Consider the following 24,413-nt stretch of genomic DNA (forward strand, 5'->3'; position numbering starts at 1 on the left):
AATCACCTGGGCTGTGTCTAGATTGGCAAGTTTTTCCGCAAAAGCAGTTGCTTTTGCGGAAAAACTTGCCAGCTGTCTACACTGGCCGCTTGAATTTCCACAAGAACACTGACTTCCTACTGTCTGAAATCAGTGCTTCTTGCGGAAATATTATGCTGCTCCTGTTCGGGCAAAAGGGCCAGTGTAGACAGCTCAGATTCGTTTTGCACAAAAAAGCCCCGATCACAAAAATGGCTATCGGGGCTTTTTTGCAGAAAAGCGCATCTAGATTGGCACGGACAGTTTTGCGCAAAAAATGCTTTTGCGGAAAAGCGTCCATGCCAATCTAGACACTCTTTTCTGCAAATGCTTTTAACAGAAAAGTTTTCCGTTAAAAGCATTTGCGGAAAATCATGCCAGTCTAGACATAGCCCTGCTGTTTTAAAACAGCTGGCATTTCTCTCGGTGGGGAGAAGGAAGACTGCTCTTGTTCTTCCACCGTAGGCCAATGGGGCAGGGAGAGCATGAGAAGTCTCCTGGCCCCACCCCTTCTGACTTCAGAAATTTCTTAAGTGGCTCCTTTTTAAAAATTAATGCCCACTTCTGGTCTAGCCAGTCTTGCTAATAAGGTATTAATTAAATTAATTGAAAATGAGTGTTGTTGGCTCACCTTTGCTTCACTCTAGGTGATATTAATCTCTTCCGTAGCCTTGGATTGCAAAGGGATCTGTAATCTGTGCAACATCTAAAAACAGAAGCACAGTCACATTTTTACTATGACTGTTACTAAAAACACTTAAAATCACTAACATTAAAAGCAATTTAATCTATTCCTGTTTTTACTTCCTCTGTGAGTCAGTTCCACAGTGTCCTATATCAGCAATCATGCCTCAGTACTGTAATTTGTTCTGCAAAAATGAAGGTAACAAATGCCTACTTATGTGACATGCTGTCATACAGCAGAGTCATCCAATACATAGAGATCAATCCTACACACACTGAAGTCAGAGAAAAATGAAAATGGTGCAGTGGTTAAAGAGAAGAAATAATTTCCTACCTTCATCTAGACCACAGGTGCAATCTATTGGCTCATAGCTGTTGACTCTATGCATGCTCCAAGGCTGGAATACATATAGAAAAAAAATAGTGGCTGCTCAACACCCACCAGCCATTGCTGTTCCACAGCACCTTGATCAGCTGTTTGGCAGCACTTGGTGATTCAAGGAGAGGTTTCAGGAAGGGTGGAGAACAGTGGTGGCCCATCAATACAGGCAAATTAGGACACCAAGATAAATGGCTGTTGAGGGCTTTGGAGGCGGGAGCACTGATTGTGCGTTTCGCCTAGGGTGCCAGTTCTTCTAGGGTTACTTCTGGTGGAGAACAGTGGGTGGAGGCCTCAGGGAGGTGACAGAGAGGAGTTAGGATGTGATGGGAAGTCAGGGTCTCAGGGGAAAGGGCAGCACTTCCAGGGAAAAGTAAAAGATGATGCCTATGTATCAGCTCCTCCAAGACTGCACATAGAGATGCTGACTAGGCATCTCTAATAGCAACAGTAGTAAACAAACAAACTTTACAATTTACATAGTTTGTGGATTCATAAATATGATGCAGATAAGTGGAATAGCACCCTGATTTCCTGTCAGCTTGTATGAGATATTTGAATAATTCCATAGTAATTATGCTAATTAATCCAAGGACAAAAATATAAATTGAGTAGACAAGCACATATCACCAGGCTTGAAATTGTATAAACTAAGAACAGATCTTCCTGCCTAGCCTAAAGATCCTCTCTCATCCTGGGAGCACATCAGATTCACCACGTAGCCAACCTAAACAAACTTATGGGCTGTGTCTAGACTGGTCAGTTTTTCCGGGAAATTAACCACTTTTCCAGAAAAACTTGCCAGCTGTCTACACTGGCCGCTTGAATTTCCGCAAAAGCACTGACTTCCTACTGTAAGAAATCAGTGCTTCTTGTGGAAATACTATTCTGCTTCCGTTCGGGCAAAGGTCCCTTTTGTGCAAAAGGGCCAGTGTAGACAGCTCAGATGTGTTTTCCGCAAAAAAACCCCGATCGCTAAAATGGCAATCGGGGCTTTTTTGCGGAAAAGCACATCTAGATTGGCACGGATGCTTTTCCACAAAAAGTGCTTTTGCGGAAAAGCATCTGTGCCAATCTAGACGTTCTGTTCCGAAAATGCTTTTAATGGAAAACTTTTCCATTAAAAGCATTTCTGGAAAATCATGCCAGTCTAGACGCAGCCTTGTAGAACACGACACAGTATCAGTAATTTTCTTTTCTGCTCCAATTGGCAATCAGTGTGCTCAACTGGAAATACCTTTGCGTGTGAGAGATAGGAGTTGGCTGCGTCCAGTTGTCAGCTCCCCCTGGGGATTAAACCAGCCAGCCTGCAGGGGGCTGCGTTTAGTTGCCGACGCTGGCCCCCTGGTGCTGGGTCCAGGGGAGCTAACTTGGAAGAGAGCTAACACTGGCAGCAGGTGAGGCCATCAGTGGTGGCTGACTCCCTTGCGGGCGCCCCCCACAGGCAGGGCCACGGCCTCGGAACGACTCTGCAGCCGCAGGCCGGGCCACGCAGAAGCACGTGGGCAACCGGGACAAGTGCTTTCGCGGGAGTGCGGCCTTGAGCCAGGACCCCGAACAGCCCTTGCGCAGGCGCAGAAGGGGGGGCTGAAGGGCGATGACCAGCCGCAATGACTGGGGCTGTGCCTGCCGGGGGCTCGGTTGTGGGGTCGGTGCTTGGGGGCCAGAGGACCCCGGAGCGCCGGGCACTGCAGGGAGCTGGAGTTGAATAGACTCTGGCAGCAACTAGCCCAGTCACAGCCAGACTGTTGCTTAGCAACTAACTGCAAGCAGCCAAGTTCCTTAAACGGCTTCGTCATCACGCGCGCGCGCCTCCTCCCTTCTGCTTCCGCCTGAGTGCCCTACGTCACCAGGACCACAGGAAGCGGCGGGGCTTCGCGGCTCTACGCCAATAATGACGTGTTGGGTGGGCGGGGCTTACCATAAGCCACTGGCGCAAGATGGCGGCGCGGGGGCGGCTGTTGAGCTGCCTGAGGAGGCTGCAGAGCGGCTGTCGGAGCAGGTAACCCAGCGGCCCCTAGTTGGGGTCCCGCGCCTGGGTTGCTGGGGCTGGGCCCCTCGCCGGCTCGGGCGGAACCAGGGCGCTCCGCTGTGTCCCTCGCACGTGGGGCGCCGCGCTGGGATTTGCGCTGTAGGGCGGGGGTGGTATCGACACGCTGCCCGGCTGCTTAGCGCCTGCAGCTCCCTGCCCCGCCCCTCGGGTGGCCTTGCTGTAGGAGCCGGTCCCCGCACTGGGTGGCGGGGATGTGCGGCCGGGGCCGGGGCCGCTCGTGAAGAGGGACACGGGCCGCTCCGAGTCTCGGGCCGTGGGCGCGGTTACTCCGCTGGTCAAGGAGGGCGGTGCGACCTTGTCGGGGGAGATCGCGCCGGGGACTCGCTAGTGCCCGGGGCCGGACCAAGATATTGGCAACAAGTGGCTAAATATTCTCGTCTCAGCCCAGGTGACGGACAGGTGATGGTTACCGGCATTTCTGGTTCAGGGCACAAGCATCTCCTAAGGGACTCCTGCTTCCAAAACCTTTGACACGTGCTACTGTGCCTGGCTCACATGATCATTGCTGTGAACTAGGCTGTTACAATCTCTCAGTGCTGTCACTGGCTAGATATCCCTTGAAGCAGTGTAGATTAGGCATTTCTCCTTCCCCACATTCACTATGCATCTCAGGTTGTTTCTATCCTTTCCCTGGGAATTCCTTGTTGTGCTTGTCCCCATCTGCATTCCCAAAATCTCCTTTCTGGGGTTCTGCTCTAGTAGCCAGTGTGCTTTTTGCCTGCATTGCTGACTGTTCCATCCCCATCTTTTCACAGCAGCATTTCCCCTACTTTGCTACGTCTGGTGAGAACATCACCCTGTTCTTCTCAGAATGGAGCTCATGTACCAAGCATCAGGGTGCAGTGGGCATCATCCTCTTCTAAGCCAGGGCAACCAGTGTCTGACTCTAGTGAGGGACAGATCTCCCTCACCAACAGCTGTGTGAAGGTACAACCTGGAAGGCACTCATGCTGTGTCTTTGAGTCTATTTCATTGAGAAGATTTTTACATTGCCTGGCATGCTCTTTTCATAAAATTCCCTGCCACAAAAGTGCCACCGACACCATGCTACTTACAGCTCTTTTACCTAAAGTTCCCAAAGTATTTTTTTAATTCTTAGCAGGATTCACTAATGGATACCCCCATTCCTGTTCAGATATGCGTCCCTTTGAGGCAACTGCAGACTTTGTGATAGCTGAACCGTGGGAAATTAGTGGTTTCCCATTCATTTCTCAAATAAGCTGCAATGAGGGATTCCCCACATGTGGCTGTGGGTGGACTGGGATATGCTGTAGGCCCCTTTCTTATTACTCTGATTCTAGCCCTTATCCTGTGGAGGCATCTTGGGATTTGAAGTAGATACTGTCTCCTTGCCTGTGAATACTGCAGATCTTCTAATGCTCCTCCCTTTCTGCTTTGCAGAGGCTGCTGGAGATTATAGAAGGTTCTGAGTTTCTCAGGCTGCAGGTGGAAGGAGGTGGCTGCTCTGGATTCCAATACAAGTTTTCCTTGGATACAGTTATCAATCCTGATGACAGGCAAGCACAGAGGATAAAAGTGTGTGGATGTATGCTGGGTTGGGGGGAGAGATTTCTGTGGGCTAAGGTGATGAGAAAGATATGTGTAATAATGTTGTATGTTGAAGAGAGGAGATGGATGATCACAGCACACTAAGGGGAGGGAAGAGATCACAGTATATTCCTTTATACTGCTGGAAGTGTGCCTTTTCCTTTTATGTCTGCAGGCTTATAATAAATCACACATTCTTCTTTCGTAGGGTGTTTGAGCAAGATGGTGCCCGTGTTGTTGTGGATGTGGACAGCCTGGCCTTTGTGAAAGGTGCAATGGTGGATTTCAGCCAGGAACTGATCCGCAACTCGTTCCAAGTGGTGAGCAATCCACAGGCCGAACAAGGTTGCTCATGTGGAACATCCTTCTCCGTTAAACTCTGAGTGGATTCCTCTCTCGGTGTTGCTTGGGTGGACGCTGAGCCAGAGACTATACTCAGCATCGTCTCCAAGGGTTTCTAATTTTGCTATTTTTTTCAGCTTCCTCGATCCTCCTCAGACTGTTATACAATTACTGTAAATGTCCCCATCTGCCTCTCTGAACTGAGTCTACAGCCAAGACTGATAGGGCAGTCCCTGCAAGGGTTTGAAATAGGGTTGAAACCTAACACAAAAGCATCTTCTGTCTTCCATGAATCTCCAGAAACTGCTGAGCGTAATGAACCTTTCTGATCTCCCTGAGCTGCCCAACATGTGGAACTGCCTGTCTAATTAGAAGCTGCCTGTTCCTGTGTATTTGATGGGTTGTTGTTTTTTTTTATCACAATTTCAATTATTTGTTTGTTTGGTTTTTTTTTCCATGCTTTTCAAAGTGTGGTTCGAATGCAGGTTTCTACAGGGAGATGGTTATTTCCCCCTTGCCCTTAAACTGGCTGTAGGGCTGCCTGTGTTTTCTAGGCAGTTGTGGGTCTTTCCAGACAGTTCTATTAACCTTCTTAGTCTTGAAGATCTTCAGTGGCAAGAGCTCCTCCACTGCCCCCATGGCCCACCTGTCTACAGGGAGCATCCAGTACTTGATACGGGTAGGCAAAGTAGAGAGGTGGGCATAGGGGGTTAGGGTTGTTTTAGCATTAGGGCTAAAAAAGGCAATTTGGTTTGTTCCCAATCCTGACTCAATTTAAAAAGTGGTACAAATCAGCAAATGGCTTCTTAAACTGTCTGCTTTTGTCAGCAGGAGGGCCAGGTGGGTCACATCTGAGAGCCCTTGTACCATGTTCTGCATGCCACTTTGATTTAATAACCTAAACCATTTCCCTAGTTTTGCTTAATAATCTAATCTGTCTTCATCTTTGTTTCTGGTTTTAGGAGAGAAACAAATCTCTTATTGCCTTTATAGGGCAGTGCCCAGCTACAAGTGAACTGTAGGAAGGTTGTCCTAGATGTTTCCAATGCAAATTTATTTTTAGTTACTCACACTTTGTGGAACTCTAGCCTCTTTGTTGAAGTTTTCCATGCTCAGTCTCTGCTTGGAGATGAATGGTAAATTTGAGCCAAAATGGTTCATCTCCTTTTAAGTGAAAGGAGAGATGGGGAACTTGTGTTTTTTCCCATTATTACAAAATCCTGCTTTAGCAGTCTCATAACCAAATTGTAGGATTTAAGTGTCCATTTCCCATGGAATATGGAGTAATGCATAGCTTGGTCTGAAGGAAACAGCTTGCAATCTGGGTGAATTTTAATCATTTTCTGAAATTGACATGCCCTGTTTAGTTATGTCTTTTATTTGCCTTTCTGAGGTGTGGTATTAACAACCAATTTTATAAATGGGATAGCTGAGACTGAGAACAGAATTGTCTGAACTCCCATGGTTAAGCTTACAACATAGCTGGGAAGAGCATGTTTATTTCTGTGCTAGATACATGTTTTATCTACCAAACCACAATGCCACTCAGACAACTGGTTTCCAGTTTTATTCACTTTAAAATGTGAGCTCTAAAGCCTTGTATAAATGCAGAGCATTATTAATAGACCTGTCTTTAAATAGGATAACTAAGCCACAGAAAGGTGGCTGGAAGGCATTGTTTTCTGATCCAAGAAATAGGTTCTAGTTCTGCTTGAAGTTGGTCAAATTCATTTCTGTCTCACTTAACCTATATTTCTATATAGGTTATGAGTGACTGTAAAATATAAAAAATGGTAGGGGGTTCTGGGACAGTGTGAAGCCTGAAATTACTTAATCTTTTATCTAAATAGACTTGATTTTAAGTTGTCGTTTTAACCATGCTTCTTGAACATTGTCAATGAACTCATTTTATGGAATTTAAACTGAACATACTTGTTCCATTCCTCCTCACCATCTCTGTGTTTGCTCATTTTCTGTTGAATGCTGTTGCTTAAGGAAACGCTTCCCATATGCAGATTACTTAATCTCTTTTGCAGAAGCTGCCCCCAAGCAACTTAAAAGGACCCTTGCTAAGTACCATCTGTAACCACTTCTGCACAATTATAGGGAAAACTCACATATGCTGCTTTCTCCACCTGCAGTGTTAGCAATACCTCAGTAACTTCACTAGGTGGCACCCTTACTCCTTGGGAGTTGTGTTAAAAAACCCTATACAGAGAGTTTGGGCTTGAATTTTGATTCTGGCTGACATGTGTGAGTCTCAGAACCTAGGAAAGGACATAGATGGTTTTGCAACTCCCCAGTTCTGGGTCTGGCTGGGAACCAATTCATCTCCTGGTGTATGTTAGAACAGTCTGGTAGTCCATGGCCCAAGGAGGTTGTTCTGGACTTCAGAGATGTAGGGATGTAAGTGATGTAGGGATGTAAGCAAAAGCTTATTGGATAGTCGACAATCCCCTTCTCCCTCCCTTCTCCCCCAGCTCAAAAGCTGGTTTCCCCTCCTCCCCTGGCTCCAGCTTGATGGGATGGGACAGGGGCACAGTGGTGGTGCTTCCCCTTTGAAATAGAAAAGCTTGATGTTTGTTTGATTCTATAGAGAAAGGAAGTGGCAAGATTTGGACACTATCTTTTGGGCAAAGGTGACACCAAAGGGAACCAAGCAGAGGACTGGATGGAAATGAAGAAGCAGATTGGAGTCATTGGCATAAAGATGGTTGAAGAGCTGTAAGCTCAAGCTCACCTAATGAAAGGCTGTAGAGGGAAAAGAGGGACAAGGACAGAGCTGTGGAGGGGTTCATGGAGAATTAGAGATTGGAGGAAAAACACACTTTTTTGCCTTCCACAGTTAGGAGGAACACCTCACTTAACCCTCTCTCTTAAGAGACAAAGAAGGAAAGATTAGAGACGCAGGAGAATCAAAAGAGGGTAATTATGGAAGTCAAGCTGAGATGAAAATTTCAGGAGAGCGTATAATCAATTGTCAGAATAGCTGAATGATTGAGGAGGATGGACAAGGAGCCCTGATTTTTGGCTAGGAAGAGATTGCTGGAGTTCTTGTTAAAGCAGATATAATAGACATGGTAGATTAAATCCTGTGTCTGTGATTGCTTTAAGACCATCCAGCCAGTGCCATGTGTCAACTGCTCGTATCCTAGATCTGTCAGGCTTCAGGCCAAACAATGGTACAGAGATGGCATTTGATGCTCTGGCAGAAGCATTTTACTTTCCCATAGATGAGAGAAGTCATCCTGCCACCAATTGCCAAAATACTTCCTCTCCACTTCCGAAAAGCAATACAGGTGAAAGAACATGCCCTGAAATGGCTCAGATCCTTTCTGTAAGGTCCAGCCCAGTGAGTTGTCATGAGCAACTATCCCTCCACTCCCAAAACTCTCCTCAGGGAGTCCTAAAAGGATCAGTCCTCTTCTTGTGTTATTCAGCACCTACGTGCAATCTTTGGACAGCTGCTGAGATGAGGTGGGCTGAAGTGCCATCAGGATGATATAGATAATACCAGCTTCCTCCCTCTCATTCTGACCATTCCATCAAACACAATCAGTGCTATCTCCCAACTCTGTCTCTCTGTGTGTGTCTCAAACCAACACTTGGATGAAGCTGGCTAAACCTGAGCCCAAGAAAAGCTGAGGCGATGCTGGTAAGAAGAGAGGAATGCTTTAGTCAACTTGCCTCCAGCATCACATTGCCTGCTGTCACAGGCATTCTGATTTTAGATGAAGTCAACTTTGAGATGCATTGAGTGTCCAATAGTAGCAATGACTCAAACAGTCACAGTGGCAAAAGATGCCCACTTTTTGAATGACTGGCCAGAAGATGAAGACCTTGAACTTCAGATCTTGAGCCTGCACATTCTTGATCTTTGGGCACAATTATACAACTTATCCTCTTCAAAGACTCATTTGGCAAAACAGAACAGCAAGTCTGCTTGACAGCAAGGATTACTGTGGATACATCAGTCTGATGTTCTTCTCTCGTCATTTGGTCTCTTTTGTGTACTGTCAGTATAAGGTTCTGTGCCCTGATAGTCCACTTCCCCTAAGAAATTGGCCTTAGAGCAGCTCTCTCAAGCAGCTATCTGCAAATGTAGTCTCAGATTACGCTGGATCAATGTAACTATCAGTTAACAGGTGGAGCCATATGAGTACAGAAGACTCATAAGAACAGACTGCAGAACTCACTTCTGCAAGAAGTAACCATGGATCTAACCTCTTCAGAGCTATATGGAAAACTCCTTTGACTTCAGTTTCTCTGTTTCCTCAACAAAGACAAGTTAATACAAAAGGACAGTCTAATTGGTTGGCTTGAGAGCCAGATGCCCAAAGGTATTTAGATGCATAACTCCCATTGAGAGTTAATAGGAGTTAGGCACATATTTCTGGGCCTGAGTCACTAGATATGGTAATGAGATGTCAGAGTAAGTTTGGGCCCCTAGTGGAGGCATCTGCTTTGGTTGGTGTTTGGAATTAGGGTTAGGCCAAGTCTGGGTTTGGCAGAGGGGTGGGGTGTGCTTTGAAGAACAGGTCTGAGTAGATGATAGACTTAAGCTCAGGTTTGTATTTTGTTTGGGATCATAGATGTAAATGAAGTCTATTAGAAGAGGTTCATAGCTGGTGGGAGATGTGCAACCATGGACGGAAGTGCTGTGTTAAAGCAGCTTTCCCAAGTCCATCTGTGAGTAGGCACAGCAGCTTTCTGGATCAGTATATGGTGCTGTTGTTCCTCACTGAAGGAAGGCAGTCTGTGCAGTGCCTCCACTTTCATGCCTTGAGATAATTTGTGTATGCAGGGTCTCTCTTTGTTTTTTAATATTTCCTTCTGGAGTGATAGAGATTCTGGCCTCTGTCTTTCTGCCCTTGTTTTAATCAGTGCTCGTTTACCTTTGGCATCCTTCAGTGGAACAGAATGGTATATCTTTTCATTGCCATGGAAACAGTGAGACTAAATGCATATTACCATGGCAACTTGCCATGTTCTTCAGCTTTATCTGTGGGTCTCATTTCCTGAACTTGAGGGTTTTGTGCTGATATTGATTAGGTATGTTAAATACTGTGTAATTGAATAGCTATTCAATAGTCCCCAGTGGTGGGCAGTCACACTCCCATGCCTGTTCCCAGGGTGCCCCGTTACCCCACGCTGTTGCCTCTCTATCAGAGGCAGCAGTGCAGGATGGTAGGTGGGAGTTAGTTTACCAGGGGAGCCACTTTAAAAATCAGGTCCCAGTGCAGACCAGCTGCTCCAATACAAAGACAGCAGCATGGGGTGGTAGCAGCTCCTGTCCATGGGGGTCCGAATTCCCTATGGACAGAAGTTGGTCTGAATCCCACAGAGCAGCCCCTGTCTGTGGGGAGCCTGGGCCACCGTGAACAGAAGCTGCTTCTTGGCAGCCTCCCTTGTCCCCTCCCCCGTGCTGCTGTAGAGGCAACAGCACGTGGAGCGGAGGCAGCACTGCAGAGCTGGTGTTGGGCTGAACTGCCTCTTAGAGGCAGCGAAGGGAGGCAGATGGGTCCTCGGAACCAGCATGCACAGGGATCCTGCTTGAAAGCCAGATTCCCGTGCATATTGGCTCCAGCTTGCCCCCCTCACCCTCCATTCTGCTGCTTCTCTATCAGAGGCCGCAGCACGGGGGTGGGAGGGGCTGGATCCTGTGCACTTGCAGAGAACTGTTCGAAGCCAGCTCCTCACGAGCACTGGCTCCTGCTCCTCCCTTTTCCTTGCTGCCTCTGTATCAGAGGCAGCAAGGGTGAGGGAGTGCATGTAGTCAATAAAAGTAACCGATAAGTCCAGGCTTATTGGTTAATCATGTAGTCAACTACATATTGACATCCCTAATATTGGCCTTCTATTGTTTTACAAAATGAACCCTCTGCTGCTACCATAGTTGGCTCAGTGCTTAAGTGTAGTCAACAAGAGAGTTGTGATTGCTGCCACCATCACCACCCCATTGACCAGACTTGTAATGACAGGATCGTCTCCAACTCTTCTCCCTCCTGATTTCCAAAAATACAGACAAGCACAGAATGATCTGATGTTGACATTGACACATTCCAAACTTCTTTCCACCACCTCAACCCACTTGCCTGGGTTAACAGATTCATGGTCTTTTGGATCAGTGGGCAGAGGTCAGAGACTGAACAGTAAATTTCAGAGTCTAAGGTACACCCTGAGAATCCTTTCCCTTGGGTTGATGGGACTGTGTATTTGAGCATCCCAATTAATCTTGACAGCCAGGTACAACACCCTGAGAGAAGCAGGTCTCTAAAGTCAGTTGAGTTCATACCCTGTACAGCTGTGTAGATCGAAAATAGTGCTCTGAACTGTGCACAGAAATTAATGAGACTCTGGTGCTGATCAGAGAGAACAGATGTAATGACCTTCCTGTGGAAGAGAGATTCTAAACTCCTAGCCAAGTCTGACTAGGAAGAAGAGGGGAAGCATTATTAGGCACTGCTTCTTTCTCTGTCTTCAGTAGCAGCCCATGTTCTGAAAGGATTTCTAGTTTATGAACCTAAGTAACAAAGAGCTTCAGGAAGCTGCTCTACATTTAGCTTCCCTCCTGTTTCTGTTAGTGGCTGCATATTTCTGTTTTATGTATCTCGTGCTTCAGCTGATTCCTTCTCATCCAAGGCCTAATTGTGGTTATTCAGGGAGAAATCCTATGTCCTAGTCTGATGCAATAGAGCAGGGATAGACATGGTGGGGCGGGGTGCGTATGAGTGGCCCTCCTTCGCCTCAGTAGGCCGCAGCAGCCTATAGCTGACTGGGTTCTACATGCAGCCCTATAGACTCTCCTCTTCTCTTCCCCACCCTCACCCCTCCCAACTGTCCCTCTCCAAATGCCTCTCACACACCAGAGCCAGCACTTACTTGCTCATCCTCTTCCCAGCACTTTCGGAGCCAGCAAATTGCTTGATTCAAGTTCTGTCCCTGCTCTTCCTCCCAGACCTGAACCACTGTGAACAGCTGATTCCTGGTGTTCCAGCTCTTAGAGGGAGTGGGAGGAACAGAGACAAAGCATGAATCAGGCAATTGGCAGTTCCTCTGAAAATGCTGGAAGGGAGGAGCAGGAAGCGCATTGTTCCAGTGATCTGGTGTATTGGGGAGGGGAGGCATCCACGTGGTCTTCGGCTGCAAATGGAGCCAGAGTGGGCTGCAGGTTGCCCACCAGTGCAATAGAGACAGATCTGAGAGTAATCCACCTCCTCTCCCCTCCTGACTTCATATATGTTGAACTGTAGGGTGACAACAAAACTCTATTGCACCTTGCGGGAAATATTGCAGATGCACAGTTGTCCCCTGTTTTCTTCTGGGTCCTATCAGATGGAGCCACTAAAAAGCAGCTCTCATTAGGGTAACCATCTAATTGTGTGGGTGCACTGTGGGTGAGATGGATTGAGCTCTGTTGCTACATGTGATGGGTTGCATTCATCTTTGTGAGCACCCTGGTGTCTTGATGTGCTGCTGCCTCTCTCCTGTGCACAGCATCCCCGATTGTACACAGCCTTATGTGGGTGAGAAGCTGCCTCTTCTTTGGCTCAGCGGCCAGGCATGCTGGTTATACTTGCTCGCTTCTCTAGTTGAGGTGTGTTTCCCTATGTGTCTTAAGCTGTCGGGGTGCCTGCTCTATCCTGTCAAAGGGTGAAGCAGTAATTGACCTCCAGAGGTCTTAGAACAACATGCCCCTAGGAGCCAGAGGGCTCCTTTCACCATGGCTTCAGCAGTAGCATTGGAACAAGGCAGGAAAAAGGTGTTTTTTTTGTGGCTCTTCTATTCAGGGACTGCTGTGAACTGGTTTGGCTACTGCTGCAGGTTGAAGTAGACCTGAGGGCTATCCTAATTTGTACTCTGCTGTAGCCTTATAGAACAAGGGGCAGAATTATTGGGCAAAGGACAACCCTGGAACTTCCCCTCATGCCCCCATAACACTCCTGTCCTGGCCCAGTGTGACCCTTGCACCTGAGCCACTAGAGGTAGGGTATATAGCTAGCTCCTGTGGAGTGCTCCTTAGTTTGGAGTCATTCTTGGCCTTTGAGCCCATGCAGGGGTGAATTGCCCTCATTGACTTCCAGTGCTGTAGGTGGGGGGTGTGGCTGTGTCTCTGCCCTTATGCTTAGAACAGGAGTGGACAATGATTTTTGCCCAGAGGCCACTTCAAATATTTTTGAAGTAGCCCCAGGCCTAAACAGGAAGGGGTGGGGCTGCCTCACCCCCAAACCATGATTGGTCTGGGGGTGGCAGAGCCCCTTTGCCCCTCCCCCTTCCCACTAGGCACCCGTGCTCTGGAAGAGGCTTGGCACGCTGCCCACCCCTAGGCCAATCAGGGCCTGGGGTCAGGGGAGCGCAGGAAGCCTCCTCCCACCCTGCAAGGAGCATGTGGCACTTTGAAGTGCTGCAGGCTCCTCGCAGGGCAAAGGAAGCTTCACGCAGCTCCCCAGACCCTGATTGGCTTAGGGACAGGGGAGCGTGCAAAGCCGCCTCCACTCTTCCCCCACCCTGCGAGCAGCGGGTAGCGCTTGAAAGCGCCACGTGCTCCTGGCAGAGCAGGAGGAGGCTTCACATGCCCTCCTACCCCCAAGCCAATTAAAGCCTGGAGGTAGAGGAGCGCACGAACCCTTCTCCACTCTGCCCCCACCTTGTGAGCAGCGTGTGGTGCTTTGAAGCACCATGCGCTGCTCATAGGGTGGAGGAGGCTTTGGGCACTCCTCTGCCCCCAGGCCCTAATATGCCTGGGGCGGGAGAGCAGCAGGGCCTCCGTGGGCTGGATCCACCCGCTTGGCAGGCCGAATCTGGCCCATGGAGGCTCTTTTGCTCACCCCTGGCTAGAAGGATGAGATGTACACTTCCCTCTGTTGATATGCACAATCACACTTGCTGAAAACTCCAACCTGTCAGAATAATGTGCAATGTTGAAGTCCTCACTGAAAAGCAAGGCAGAGATAATATTTGGAAAAGAAAATTCTGTAGCTGTCCGGTGACAAACGGGAAAAGCAGGGAGATTCGTTGTTAGTAGAAGTTTATCTGCATGCACCTGTAAGAGCATGGTAGGGAGAGGGGAAGCAAGAGGGCAATGTAGCAGATCCCTCTGCCAGTTAATGAAACTGCCTCCATTGCTGCTGTCCTATATTCCCAGATAACAGGCAGAAGCCAGAAATAGGATGGATACAGTGAAAGAACTTTCTTAATCCTCTTCAAATTGAGCAGAAACATATCAGTGAAAAGCCAATTCACAGGTCAGAGAAGAATTACATGAGAGAAAATTGGATCTACAAATCGAAGGGAGCTCTTCTGTGGCTGAGAAATGAAGAAAAAGAGCTGGGTAGGGAAAGAAAAGTGACTTGTTCCAGAGAACCATGTTGAATGGAGACCTGGCTGGCCAGTCAAAAGAACCAAAGTGACTATGATGTGAGAGAAACCAATTGGATGCTTCCCAGGGCAGTGGAAGAACTTAAGGGATGTGGTATAGTCTAAAGAGGTTCTACCAATGGAAAAGGAGAGAGCAGGAAGGCCAGAGATGGGCCAAACTTCAGTAAGCAGTTAGGGCCTGGGTTACCAGTGAGGGATATAAATCCCAAAAAGCAGAATCCCAGAGATGTGACAGAGAAGCTAGGAGAGTGTATGCTGAGCACGTCCTGCACTAGAAGTCTTACTCTTCATAATGCTCTGAGACAGTAATGTGTGCAGACACAAATGTTGCTCAGGTTACCAATAGATGCATAGGTATTGAGATGAATGGCATAAATGCTAGATAGAGATACCTGGAATAAGCAGGAACCCTACAAGGAAAGACTAGATTCAATAACAAGCTAAGTGATCATTTCTTCCTAAATGAATCCAATAGAGGCTATTGCCTGGGCAGCTAGACCCCAGAGCAGAGTCAAGGTGAGAGAGTGGAAGGTAAATTGAATGAGTCAACAATGCAGTGTTGTCTCAGATGCTATATTGAGATTTAGTAATAGGAATTCAGGAAACACTTGAGGTGTAGCTGCTTGCTTTTCTTTGCTTCAGACAGGGAAAACCTACAGAGATGGGTTCCTAGTTTACAGAAGGACAAAGGGAGAAAGTTCAGAGAAGAGCAATTTGTCTGGGAAATAACTGTCCTCCTTAGGGCTTAGAGGTAGGCCTGTGAGGATAGGGGAAAAAGTGAGGTGAGCCAGAGAAAGGGCAGCCAAATCTCTAGAAAGAGATTGCCAAGAGGACATGGGTTGATCCATTTATGTTGCTATGCAAGTAATAGAAATGGCAGTTTCCAGAATAACTTAAAAGGCCAAAATCCTGTGCAGTGTCTACAATACCCAGGAACTCTGATCCGGTGCAAGGAGAGGCCTCTTTACAGCACACAAGGGCAGGTAGGATAACTTGGAGAGGACTAAGTTTCCTTGATTGCTGTAATGTGACACTATTCTCCTTCTACAAGGAGGCTAATATGATTGAACTCTGCGTTCAGCTCCAGTTGTGATTGATCCTAGTAGGAGGTCTAGGGCACTTGGCACAACATGGAGCATTACCAGGACCTCACTGAGACCGGACACTTGGTTGGATATAATGCATGTGAGAATTGTGTTAGTGGGAACAATCTATATTGAACAGGCCAATTTTCTAGTGCACACCAGGCCATTGAGAGAGTCATTTTGGATAGGCTTCTTGAAGGTGGGAGGATGCTGGGCTCCTGGGAATGGGAGACTATTCCAAACAGGAAGGGCGGTGGGGAGGAAGGTGTGAATTCTCACAAATTGCTGATAAGAAAATAAGATGAGTGTAATATCAGTAGGGAGTAGGCTTGTTAAATGGGACTAAAGCTCTTAATGTTACTTAGTGTGGGACTTTGCAGGTCTTCCTTGGCATGGTGAGACTAACCACTGTCTGGATAATTTAGGCACATTGAAGTAAACCCTGTCTAGGGAAGTAAAAACCCACTAAAATAGTTAACCAGTTAAATGATTTATTTATCCAGTTAACCACCCATTTCAGGCAAGGGAGCCAGCTGGTTAACCAGTTACAGGTAAGCAAGCTGAGAAGCCTACTGCTTATTGGGTAACTGGTTAACTTCTTACATCCTAATTCTGCTCTGGTGCAGGATAAGGACTAGCTGCCCTAACAGAGTACCTGACCCCAATCACAGAACACAAAGGCAGGTTAAATACCATACCACACCAAATACCATACCACACCAGTGGAATCTGCAGGGCTCCTTGGGCAGGGAGAAGCAGGATGACCCCAGGCTGATGGATTTTTCTCTGATTCCTTGGAGCCTCTTCCTGCCCTTTCTTTTTTAGATTTATTTGATTAATGCATATACATTCCTGTTTCTCACATGAATGGGTTTCAAAGAATGTCCGCTGTGTGAGGGGAAAAATTGAAAAGTATGAGCTGCAAAGCAGCTGGAATCTCTCCTACAAAGCTGGAGATGTTAATTATAGGAGACTAACTAAAGCCATTTGCCAAAGAGGTGCTTTCTAACCCTTTTTCTCCAGCCTCTCATTCTTTTCTGTTGGATTCTTATATTTGTGGCCCATCTCCATGGTATGATCCTAAGACTCAAAGGTACACCTACTTGACTTGCATACATGCATCACATGTAGTTAAATCTCCCCTCCCACTAAGTACATTATGACCTTTAGCTGGACTTACCTGGGCTATGCTTCTCTTGCAGCAAAGAGTAGCTGCAGTGCCTCGGCCTATCCATCTCTGCCTTTGATGGTGCAGACAGAGTGGTGGATCGACACTCTTGCCTTAGCCATTGCAATCCTAGCTTTTCAAGATATGAGCTAGCAATGCTGAAGCAATTTTTTTTCTGTTCCTGTTAGAACTAACCTGCTGTTTGTGTTGCTCAGCAAGCCTCTCCTCCTAAGTGACTTGCCAATGTCTCACAGGTCTTTCTAGGCCTGTGATTTCCCTCTCTTCTCCCCCCTCCCTCGTAAAATAAACTAGGATGATAGCGTTTCCTCACCTCTCATGCTGTGAGGGAAACTATATTAAAGATGGTGAGGTGCTTAGATGGTATGTTGGTGGAGACCATAGAAGCTTGTAAGATAGAGCTGGTGTGTGGAAGCTCTAGAACTTGGTGCCCTTGTTTTTGAAAGCTGACACCTTTCTCCGGGCTTCCTAGAATTGCAGGCAAAGCATGTGCAGAGAGAAGATCTGTACTATCATCAGAAACTGGATTCAGTGTTTGGAATGGATGCGAGGCCCCTCTCTTTTGCCGAGATTCCTCAGGGACTAGGCAGCCAGAGACAGAAAGGGGGCACAAGGTCTCCAATTAAGGAGGAATCCTTTTATCTCAGTTGCTCTTACAGGAAGAGGCAGACTCAGGGACTGAGCAGAGCCCCTCACCCATGTTGGTCCCAGTTTTAAAGCTGCTAGAGACCCACAAATCTGCAGGAGCCTTTGATAAATCTCAAAAAAGAAAGTGCGATAGAAAAGCCTTTGAGCTGCTGGCTCAGCTTATTCTCAGAGATGCTTGCACAAGAGAAATGGATGCACATCGCAAAGTGGGGAAAGAGATGGAGGATCTGGAATCTGGTAGCAGACAATTCTCTGAAGGGACTTGGCTCGTAAACTGAGGAAGCACTTCTCCTTCCCAAAGTCCCTGTCACAGACAATGTAGACAGGAGAAGGGGGACTTGGAACCACTTCTATCTAGTAATTGGTGCCAAGCTCTCAGCCTGCAAGCATTCAGCCCTAGTGCTACAAAGTCTGCTCAAGGTAGGGCAGGTGCAGACAGACAGATTACATCTTCCTTATTTCCAATTTATCACATAGCAATAGCAGAAGACGAGCCCTGCTATTTTGCCTTCTCTGGGTGTGGGACCTGCTTCTGTTGCACATGCCTGTCAGGTACGCTATCTACAGTGTGTTCAAAATAGCAATATAAATAGTCCCAGGTGGAGGCTAGCATGTGCATGCAGAAAGAGTCCAATTCTGACCCTGGGATGAAAAATTAAGGAGAAATGACCATGAGTATCATCTATGCTGGGCACTGGAGGAGAGAGAATGAAAAATGTATAAGTGGTTTGTCAAGGGGCCTAACACCATCCTCTGAGCCTCTGATACTGCAGGATGGCGGAAAGCATCACCAGTACAATTCCAAAAGTATGCAGGCAATGCTTTGATCATCCAAAAAGGAGAAAAAACATGCCTTCGTGCCATTTGAGAGGCCTCTGTCACTGGTGAAATGAACCTCTGGGGTGAGCAATGCATGGAGTGCACTGTGAGCTATACCTGGAGTGGTTTTGTGGCACACGGGAGTGGGGCTGGCTGTGAGTGGTAGTTGGGAGCAATCTGGTTGCCCCAAGGTCTTTGGCTTGATTTTAAATGTGTCCCTTGGAAGAAGTGCCAGCCTCAGAAGAAATGATCTACTTGAGCTTTGAAGGGGCATATATCAGAAGGGGGTAGTGGATGCTTTTCTCTTAACACACAGTAGAAGCTTCCCCCACTTAGAATGAGAGGTAATGGAAAGGGGTTGCAGAGAGGCTATTATACTGTCCAAGGCCTTTTAAATCAGTAAAATTCCCCAAATTCCATCAGAGCATTAGAAGATTCATAGTCACCCCTTGCTGAGACCTCAGGGTACTTAGACCCTTCCAGGGCTGGCCCGAGGTATTCTGGCGCCCCGGGTGCACGGTGCATGCGCGGCCTGGCTACGGCCGCTGGTGCGCAGCTTGGGGCCCGCCACTAGGGTGCAAGGCGCAAGTGCGGCCCAGTCTGGCCTGGCCATCGCTGCTGGCGCATGCACTGGGCCGTGTAGGGCCCTGCGGTCGCAGGGATGCGGGCGGTGCCTGATGGCAGCTGTAAGGGATGCCGTGTGCCTCTTATAGCTGCCATCAGGCGCCCCCCATCAATTGGCGCCCTGGGCAGCTGCCTGGCTTGCCCATGCCTCCATCCAGCCCTGGAGCCTTCCTCCCCCATAAGAAAAACACTTACTAGGTTACACACCAATCCCCACTCTCCAGCTTAGCCCCTGCTCCCTCCTGGGAAAATCCAAAGTTTTGGCATGAGAGAGAGTCCAGCTGGGCAGGAACTTGCTCCAGCTGGTAGCATCTGGACTAGTTGGGCTCAAACAGGTCTTTGGCATCTCTCATTCCACCCTTCTGCCAGGTTTCCCTGGCAGGGAGTTGGCTGCATGTTGATCCTGCCCAGTAGCTGTAAGGGCCACTTAAAGTTTCACAAGAGGCACTTGGCATTTCAGCTAACAAGAGGCAAGATGAGGATACATTACCTAATGTCTAGAGTGCAGCAGTCTGCAGGGAGCCAATCACAGGCCCAGGAGCACTCACTCCCAATCCTCATGAAGTGAGCTCCTCACTGTGCTAGGGATGTTACATATCAGTTAATTGAGTAGTCAATTAACCTCATGAATTCTTATCAGTTACTCAGCTATTCTGTAGTCCCCAGGGTGGTGCCAGCAGCCAGTGTACTTTGGCTCCACTCCCATGGAGTCCCCTGCCACTCTGCGCTGCTGCTTCTATATGAGAGTTAGTGATGCCGGGTGCCAGGTGGGAGCTGGTCCATAAGGGGAGCCGGTTTAAAAACCGTCTCCCCTTGTGGACTGGCTGCTTGCTGCCATACCTCACTTCTGCCTCTGATATAGAGGCAGCAACGTGGGGTGGCAGCAGCCCCCTGTCTGGGGTGGGAGGAAGGGGCTGAGCTCCCAGTCCTTGCACAAGATGGAACTCAGCTAGGCTGCCTGCCAGCTTGGCTCCTAATACACTTTAAATGCAGAGCTATAACAGGGGTAGGCCCCAGACCCAGCATGAGCCAGGACTGAGCCGGCCTGCTGGCCAGCTTGCTAAAAATGTACTCAAAAGGGGGCAGGTGGTAATCAGTGTAGTCTAAAGCAAAAGCTTATAAGTTAATGCTACTTGGTTAATCAACTACACTATTACATCTCTACACTGCACCTCCACATGCACCAGGCAAGAGAGGCTGGCTACTAGGAAGCCTGGCCTGTTGGGTGCTCACTCTGCTCTTGGGTCAGCTGGGTTCCCTCCTCAGAGAGGTGAATTAGTTTGTTTTGGCTGCAGAAGCCCATCTGTGTGGAGGGACACCCCTCCCCTGCACAGCACCATGTTGGGTATACATTTTTCCTGTTCCCATGCCAGAAGGGAGCAGGCAATTTTCACCCCACACTGAAAAGGCAGCCAAGGTACCTGAATGTTTCAAGGGATGGAAGACAGCAGCCAAGCTAGAGTACATTGAAACAGGCCAATCTCCTCTCTCCTCTCAAAGGTTAAAGTGCCAGTGACCTTCCTTCAGCCTAGCCCCAAGGCCTCACCATCTGCTTGGGGTGGTAGCATAAAAGGGGAAGCCTTTTGTTCCCAGACAAAAAAGAGGCAGCAGCACAGGGCCTCTTTCTTCCTCCGAGGAGTGACCTCTTCCCTTTGATAGTAGCTGGGGCCACTTCTCTCCATCCACAAAGCTATAGAGGCTAATTGGGGGAGTTGCCTGTACTTAGCAGCAGCCAGAGTGTATCCATGTGTGTAGGCTGGGCCTGGTTATTTTCATCACAATTGCAAAGGCTTCTAAAAACTTCCTTTGTTCAATGAAAGCTGAAAGCCTGATGTAGTAACATGGCTCTAGGAGCTGGAAGTCTGCAGCTGGCCTCAGACAGACAGATACATGAAGGCACAGTGTGGTTCTCTGCACAGCCTATCACCACCATGTTCCTTCACCTTGCCAGTAGGATGCACTGGAGAGCAACGCCAAGGATTTCCCTCCCACAGGGTAGGAGAGGGAGAGTTAGAGAGTTCTTGGGCTGTGTGTGCTAACTGTAGGTCTCCTATGCAGTGAGGGAAGAAGAGTACCAAATTTAAATCCTCCTCCCCATCCCTTAGTTGGGATCCTGCCTCTTCTTTTCCCCTGTTGCATCCCCTGTTCCCTTCTGGTGATTCTGGGGAGGTAGATTGCAGAAGAGGGAAGACCAGGGCTTGATCTTTCTGTTCCAGGAGAATATCACACTCAGCAAACAGTGGGTTGCTGGAAGGAGCCTGCTAGGGAGCTGTATATAGTGTTAGGAGTGTAGCTATGCCAGCTGCTCCGGTACTGAATGGGTCAGTCTCCAAGGTAGACTTTTGTTGGTACCACCTATGAAGAAAAGGAGGAACTAAAAGGAGTGTCTGGTTATCAATCCTGCAGTAGCTGCTACTTGTGCAATTTTGAATGAAAATGTCTGTCTACAGCTTTCAGTGCATCACCAGATGACCTAGGACAGTGTTTCTCAATCTTTTTTTATAAAGTACCCCCTTAAAAAAAAAAGTACCCCCAGTACCCAGAGTTTTCACACACACAATTTTTTTCTACCATTGCAACATATTTGTTTAAACAACTTAATCGTAGGTGGTGGGCGATGAAATTTTGGGATGTAAAAAGTACAAAAATAAAGTGCTGTAAATCCTAAAACAAAAATTCAGTTTTCTCCAAATTTCAGTTGTTGAAGTACCTCCCCAGACTTCTCCTGAGTACACCTTAGGGTACTCGTACCACTGGTTGAGAAACACTAACCTAGGAGACCCCACAGCCCTGGAATCAGGCTGGTTTGCACTCCTTCCCCTTACCAAAGGTGACTGGCTTATAGTTCCATGTCAGCTCAGATTTGCCTCGAGGGACCGTCTATCTCCCAGTGACTGGGAGAGATGATTGAATACCAGGTTTTGCATCCAAGCAGGGAAGCACTACCAGTATCTGCAGCCTTCTCTGCTGTTCTACCTTGTGTGAGCTGTAAGGGCAAGGAAAAATAAAGAACAGCAAATCTTGGGGATTTTGCTGGGCAGGCCCATTACAGCCCCTCTGACCTGCTTCTGTCACGCTCCTCAGACACACACACACAGCTCCCCTCAGAGGCTTTGGCAGTGATTATAGGGATTGAATCTCAGCGGGGCTAGCAGAGGAAGAAGAAAATGTACTCTTCCTTAATCCCTGCCACTATCCTGCCTGTATTGCCCTGGGAAGCTGCTGTTTAACCAAAGTCAAACAATGTAAGCAGCTCAGCTCAGGTGCTTACATTGGGGCTACTCAGACCTTTTCATCTCATCTCTACTTTCTGCTCCTTTGGGCTGCCTGCTGGTATGGGGCCATACTGGCCAACTGAACCCAAAAGAGCCAGCTGGGGACTGGTTTCTTCTCCATGTTCGGAGAGGGGGAGGAAAAAGCTATGGGAGAGTGATCTATTGAAAACTCTGTTAAAATGACCAGCTAGCATGTGACGTATAAGGGGTTTCTTGGTCCTGCTGGCAGGGTAAGGGGTTCTGCAGAGAAGTGTGCAATCTGACCTGGCTTTTGTGTAGTGAGTATTTAGAAAGCCAGCCTACGGTGGTCAGGTAGAGTGTCTGGTGCCACTCAGTTTTTAGGGAGCAGCCTGCTTTGTCTCTCTTCTATGGTCAGAATAACATACGTGCCAACTCTGAGTGCTGGAGCATACACAAGGAAAAACCAATGGGTGCTGCACCCACCACCCAGAGCTGTTTGGCAGCACAGAGAGATCTTGGGGGAGAGGGCAGAGTAGGGCAAGCCTCAGGAAAGGGTAGAGATGGGGTGGGAAGTGCAGAGAGGATGGGGCCTAAGGATGAGGAAGCAGAGTGGGGGCAAGGTCTTGGGTGAAGTAGGGGTAGAGCACTCCCAGGGAGAAATAAATCAGCTCCATGGTTCTGAAGTCTAAGTTATAAGGTAGTGTTACATTGCAAGTTTCCAGCAAGTGTATTATATGTCTATATCTAACTTCTCTGTTGTACACATAGCAGAGAGGTCTAGGGCAGGGGTTCCCAACCTGGGGTATGTGTACCCCCAGGGGGTACGAGAAGCTTGTCAAGGGGGTCTGGGGAATATTTGGTAAATAACTAGATTATCGTAATTGAAATATTCGAAAAGTAGTAGTGTTAGTGAAAAAAGTTGTGGATTCTAGAGTCTAGAATTGATTTCCTTTCATATTGAATAGGGGGTACAGGAAGGTTTACTAAAAGCCAAGGGAGTACGGGGACCAAAAAAGGTTGGGAACCCTTGGTCTAGGGAGTTCCTCCCCAGAAGAGGCTTTAGGAAGAAGTGTGAGTTGGTGCATTTCAAAGGCAAAGTAATTTGCTCCCCGAAATGATCTTGTATAAGGCACCAATACAATTATCCCAGAAGTGGGAGAGGGGCGGGAGAGCATTTGAGGGTATGTTTACACTGGGGTTGAACACCTGCAGCTGTTCTGTGTCAGCTGACTCAGGTTTGAGTGACTCCAGGTATGGAGCTGTTCATCTGTAGTGTACCTGCTCCAGTTGCAAGTGTTTAATTGCACCATGAGACGTGTACAGTCCACTCTGATTTCACCTTTTAACTGCTGCCAGTGAAAAAACCTCAAAGATGCTTTATGACTAAGTTAGTGTCCACGGGCGAAGAGAAAATGGAATCAATAAAACAGAAAGATCCAAATTGGTATGAAATGTTTCAGCTTATTGCCAGATATTCTCAAACCTCCACATTGAAGGGCAGCCGGGGATGAACTGGGATCAATTCCAGTCTGCTTCAGACTTCAGCTGCCCACATCTATGTGTAACTCTAACCCATTTCCCTGCACCCTATCTGCCAAGTAGCTTGTAACCAGACCACCTTGGACTCTGATGTCAGCTCTCTAAAGATAAACACGTTTAGATGGAAGGAGCCCCTCAGTTTGCTGCAGAATGTGTTATTGGTGAGTCAGTCTGTGATGCTCTTCTCTTGGGGTCAGTATTAAATCCATACCACGGTGTGGTTCTATGGGGCACTGGTCTGCTGGAAGTGAAGAAAACTGAGGCCTTGACCATTTGTATCCATTAAAATGTCTCAGTCCTTTGTGGGAGGTGGGGATTTGAATGTTTCCTTCAATGAGTGCAGTCATGTCAGTTCAGGATAAAACAGTTACTTACCTCATAACCGCTGTTCTTTGAGATACGTTGCTTATGTCCATTCCACTAGGTGTGCGCATGCCGTGTGCACGACTGCCGGAACTTTTTTACCCTTAGCAGTACCCGTTGGGCCAGTCAGAGAGCCCCCTAGAGTGGTGTCGGCATAGCCACGCATATATACCCCTGCTAGCACCAACCCCGCTCAGTTCCTTCTTGCTGGATATCTCGACGAAGGGGAGGCGGGCGGGATTAGAATGGACATAAGCAACACATCTCAAAGAATAAGTTATGAGATAAGTAAACGTTTTTTCTTCTTCGAGTGCTTGCTTACGTCCATTCCACTAGGTGATTTCCTAGCCATAAGCATGGAGGTAGGGTCAGCAGTCTAGACCGAGACGGACTGCAACATGGTTGTCCCCACTGCCGCGTCCTGTCTGGCCTGCTGTGAGATTGCGTAATGTGCGGTGAATGTGTATCAATAACCATGTGGCTGCCCTACAGATATCCAGAATTGGCACCT

The 24,413-nt window shown here is 47.8% G+C and overlaps 1 protein-coding gene across 2 annotated transcripts; it reads left to right on the forward strand.

Annotated features, from left to right (window-relative positions):
- The first annotated feature begins 2,719 nt into the window (after positions 1 to 2,719).
- ISCA2 (iron-sulfur cluster assembly 2) lies at positions 2,720 to 24,339 on the forward strand. Of its 2 annotated transcripts, none has more exons than XM_006117745.5 (4): positions 2,720 to 3,083; positions 3,893 to 4,061; positions 4,536 to 4,651; positions 4,891 to 24,339. In XM_006117745.5, the coding sequence occupies exons 1-4, from the start codon at positions 3,022 to 3,024 to the stop codon at positions 5,063 to 5,065; spliced, it is 522 nt and encodes a 173-aa protein (XP_006117807.2). In that variant the 5' UTR covers positions 2,720 to 3,021; the 3' UTR covers positions 5,066 to 24,339. The 2 variants fall into 2 exon arrangements, with proteins under 2 accessions (XP_006117807.2, XP_006117806.2); XM_006117744.5 differs by having other exon boundaries at positions 2,722 to 3,083; positions 3,890 to 4,061.
- Positions 24,340 to 24,413: the final 74 nt, after the last annotated feature.

The sequence above is a fragment of the Pelodiscus sinensis genome, chromosome 5, assembly GCF_052426305.1.
Source record: "Pelodiscus sinensis isolate ZL-2025 chromosome 5, ASM5242630v1, whole genome shotgun sequence".
Classification (NCBI taxonomy): domain Eukaryota; kingdom Metazoa; phylum Chordata; order Testudines; family Trionychidae; genus Pelodiscus; species Pelodiscus sinensis.

What these genes read in the sequence shown, in the direction of transcription:
- ISCA2 (XM_006117744.5), top strand. Translation starts at nt 3,022, where the DNA reads ATGGCGGCGCGGGGGCGGCTGTTGAGCTGCCTGAGGAGGCTGCAGAGC. An exon ending in TCACCAACAGCTGTGTGAAG is followed by an intron (nt 4,062 to 4,535) that starts GTACAACCTGGA and finishes TCTGCTTTGCAG; the next exon opens with AGGCTGCTGGAGATTATAGA. An exon ending in GTTATCAATCCTGATGACAG is followed by an intron (nt 4,652 to 4,890) that starts GCAAGCACAGAG and finishes CTTCTTTCGTAG; the next exon opens with GGTGTTTGAGCAAGATGGTG.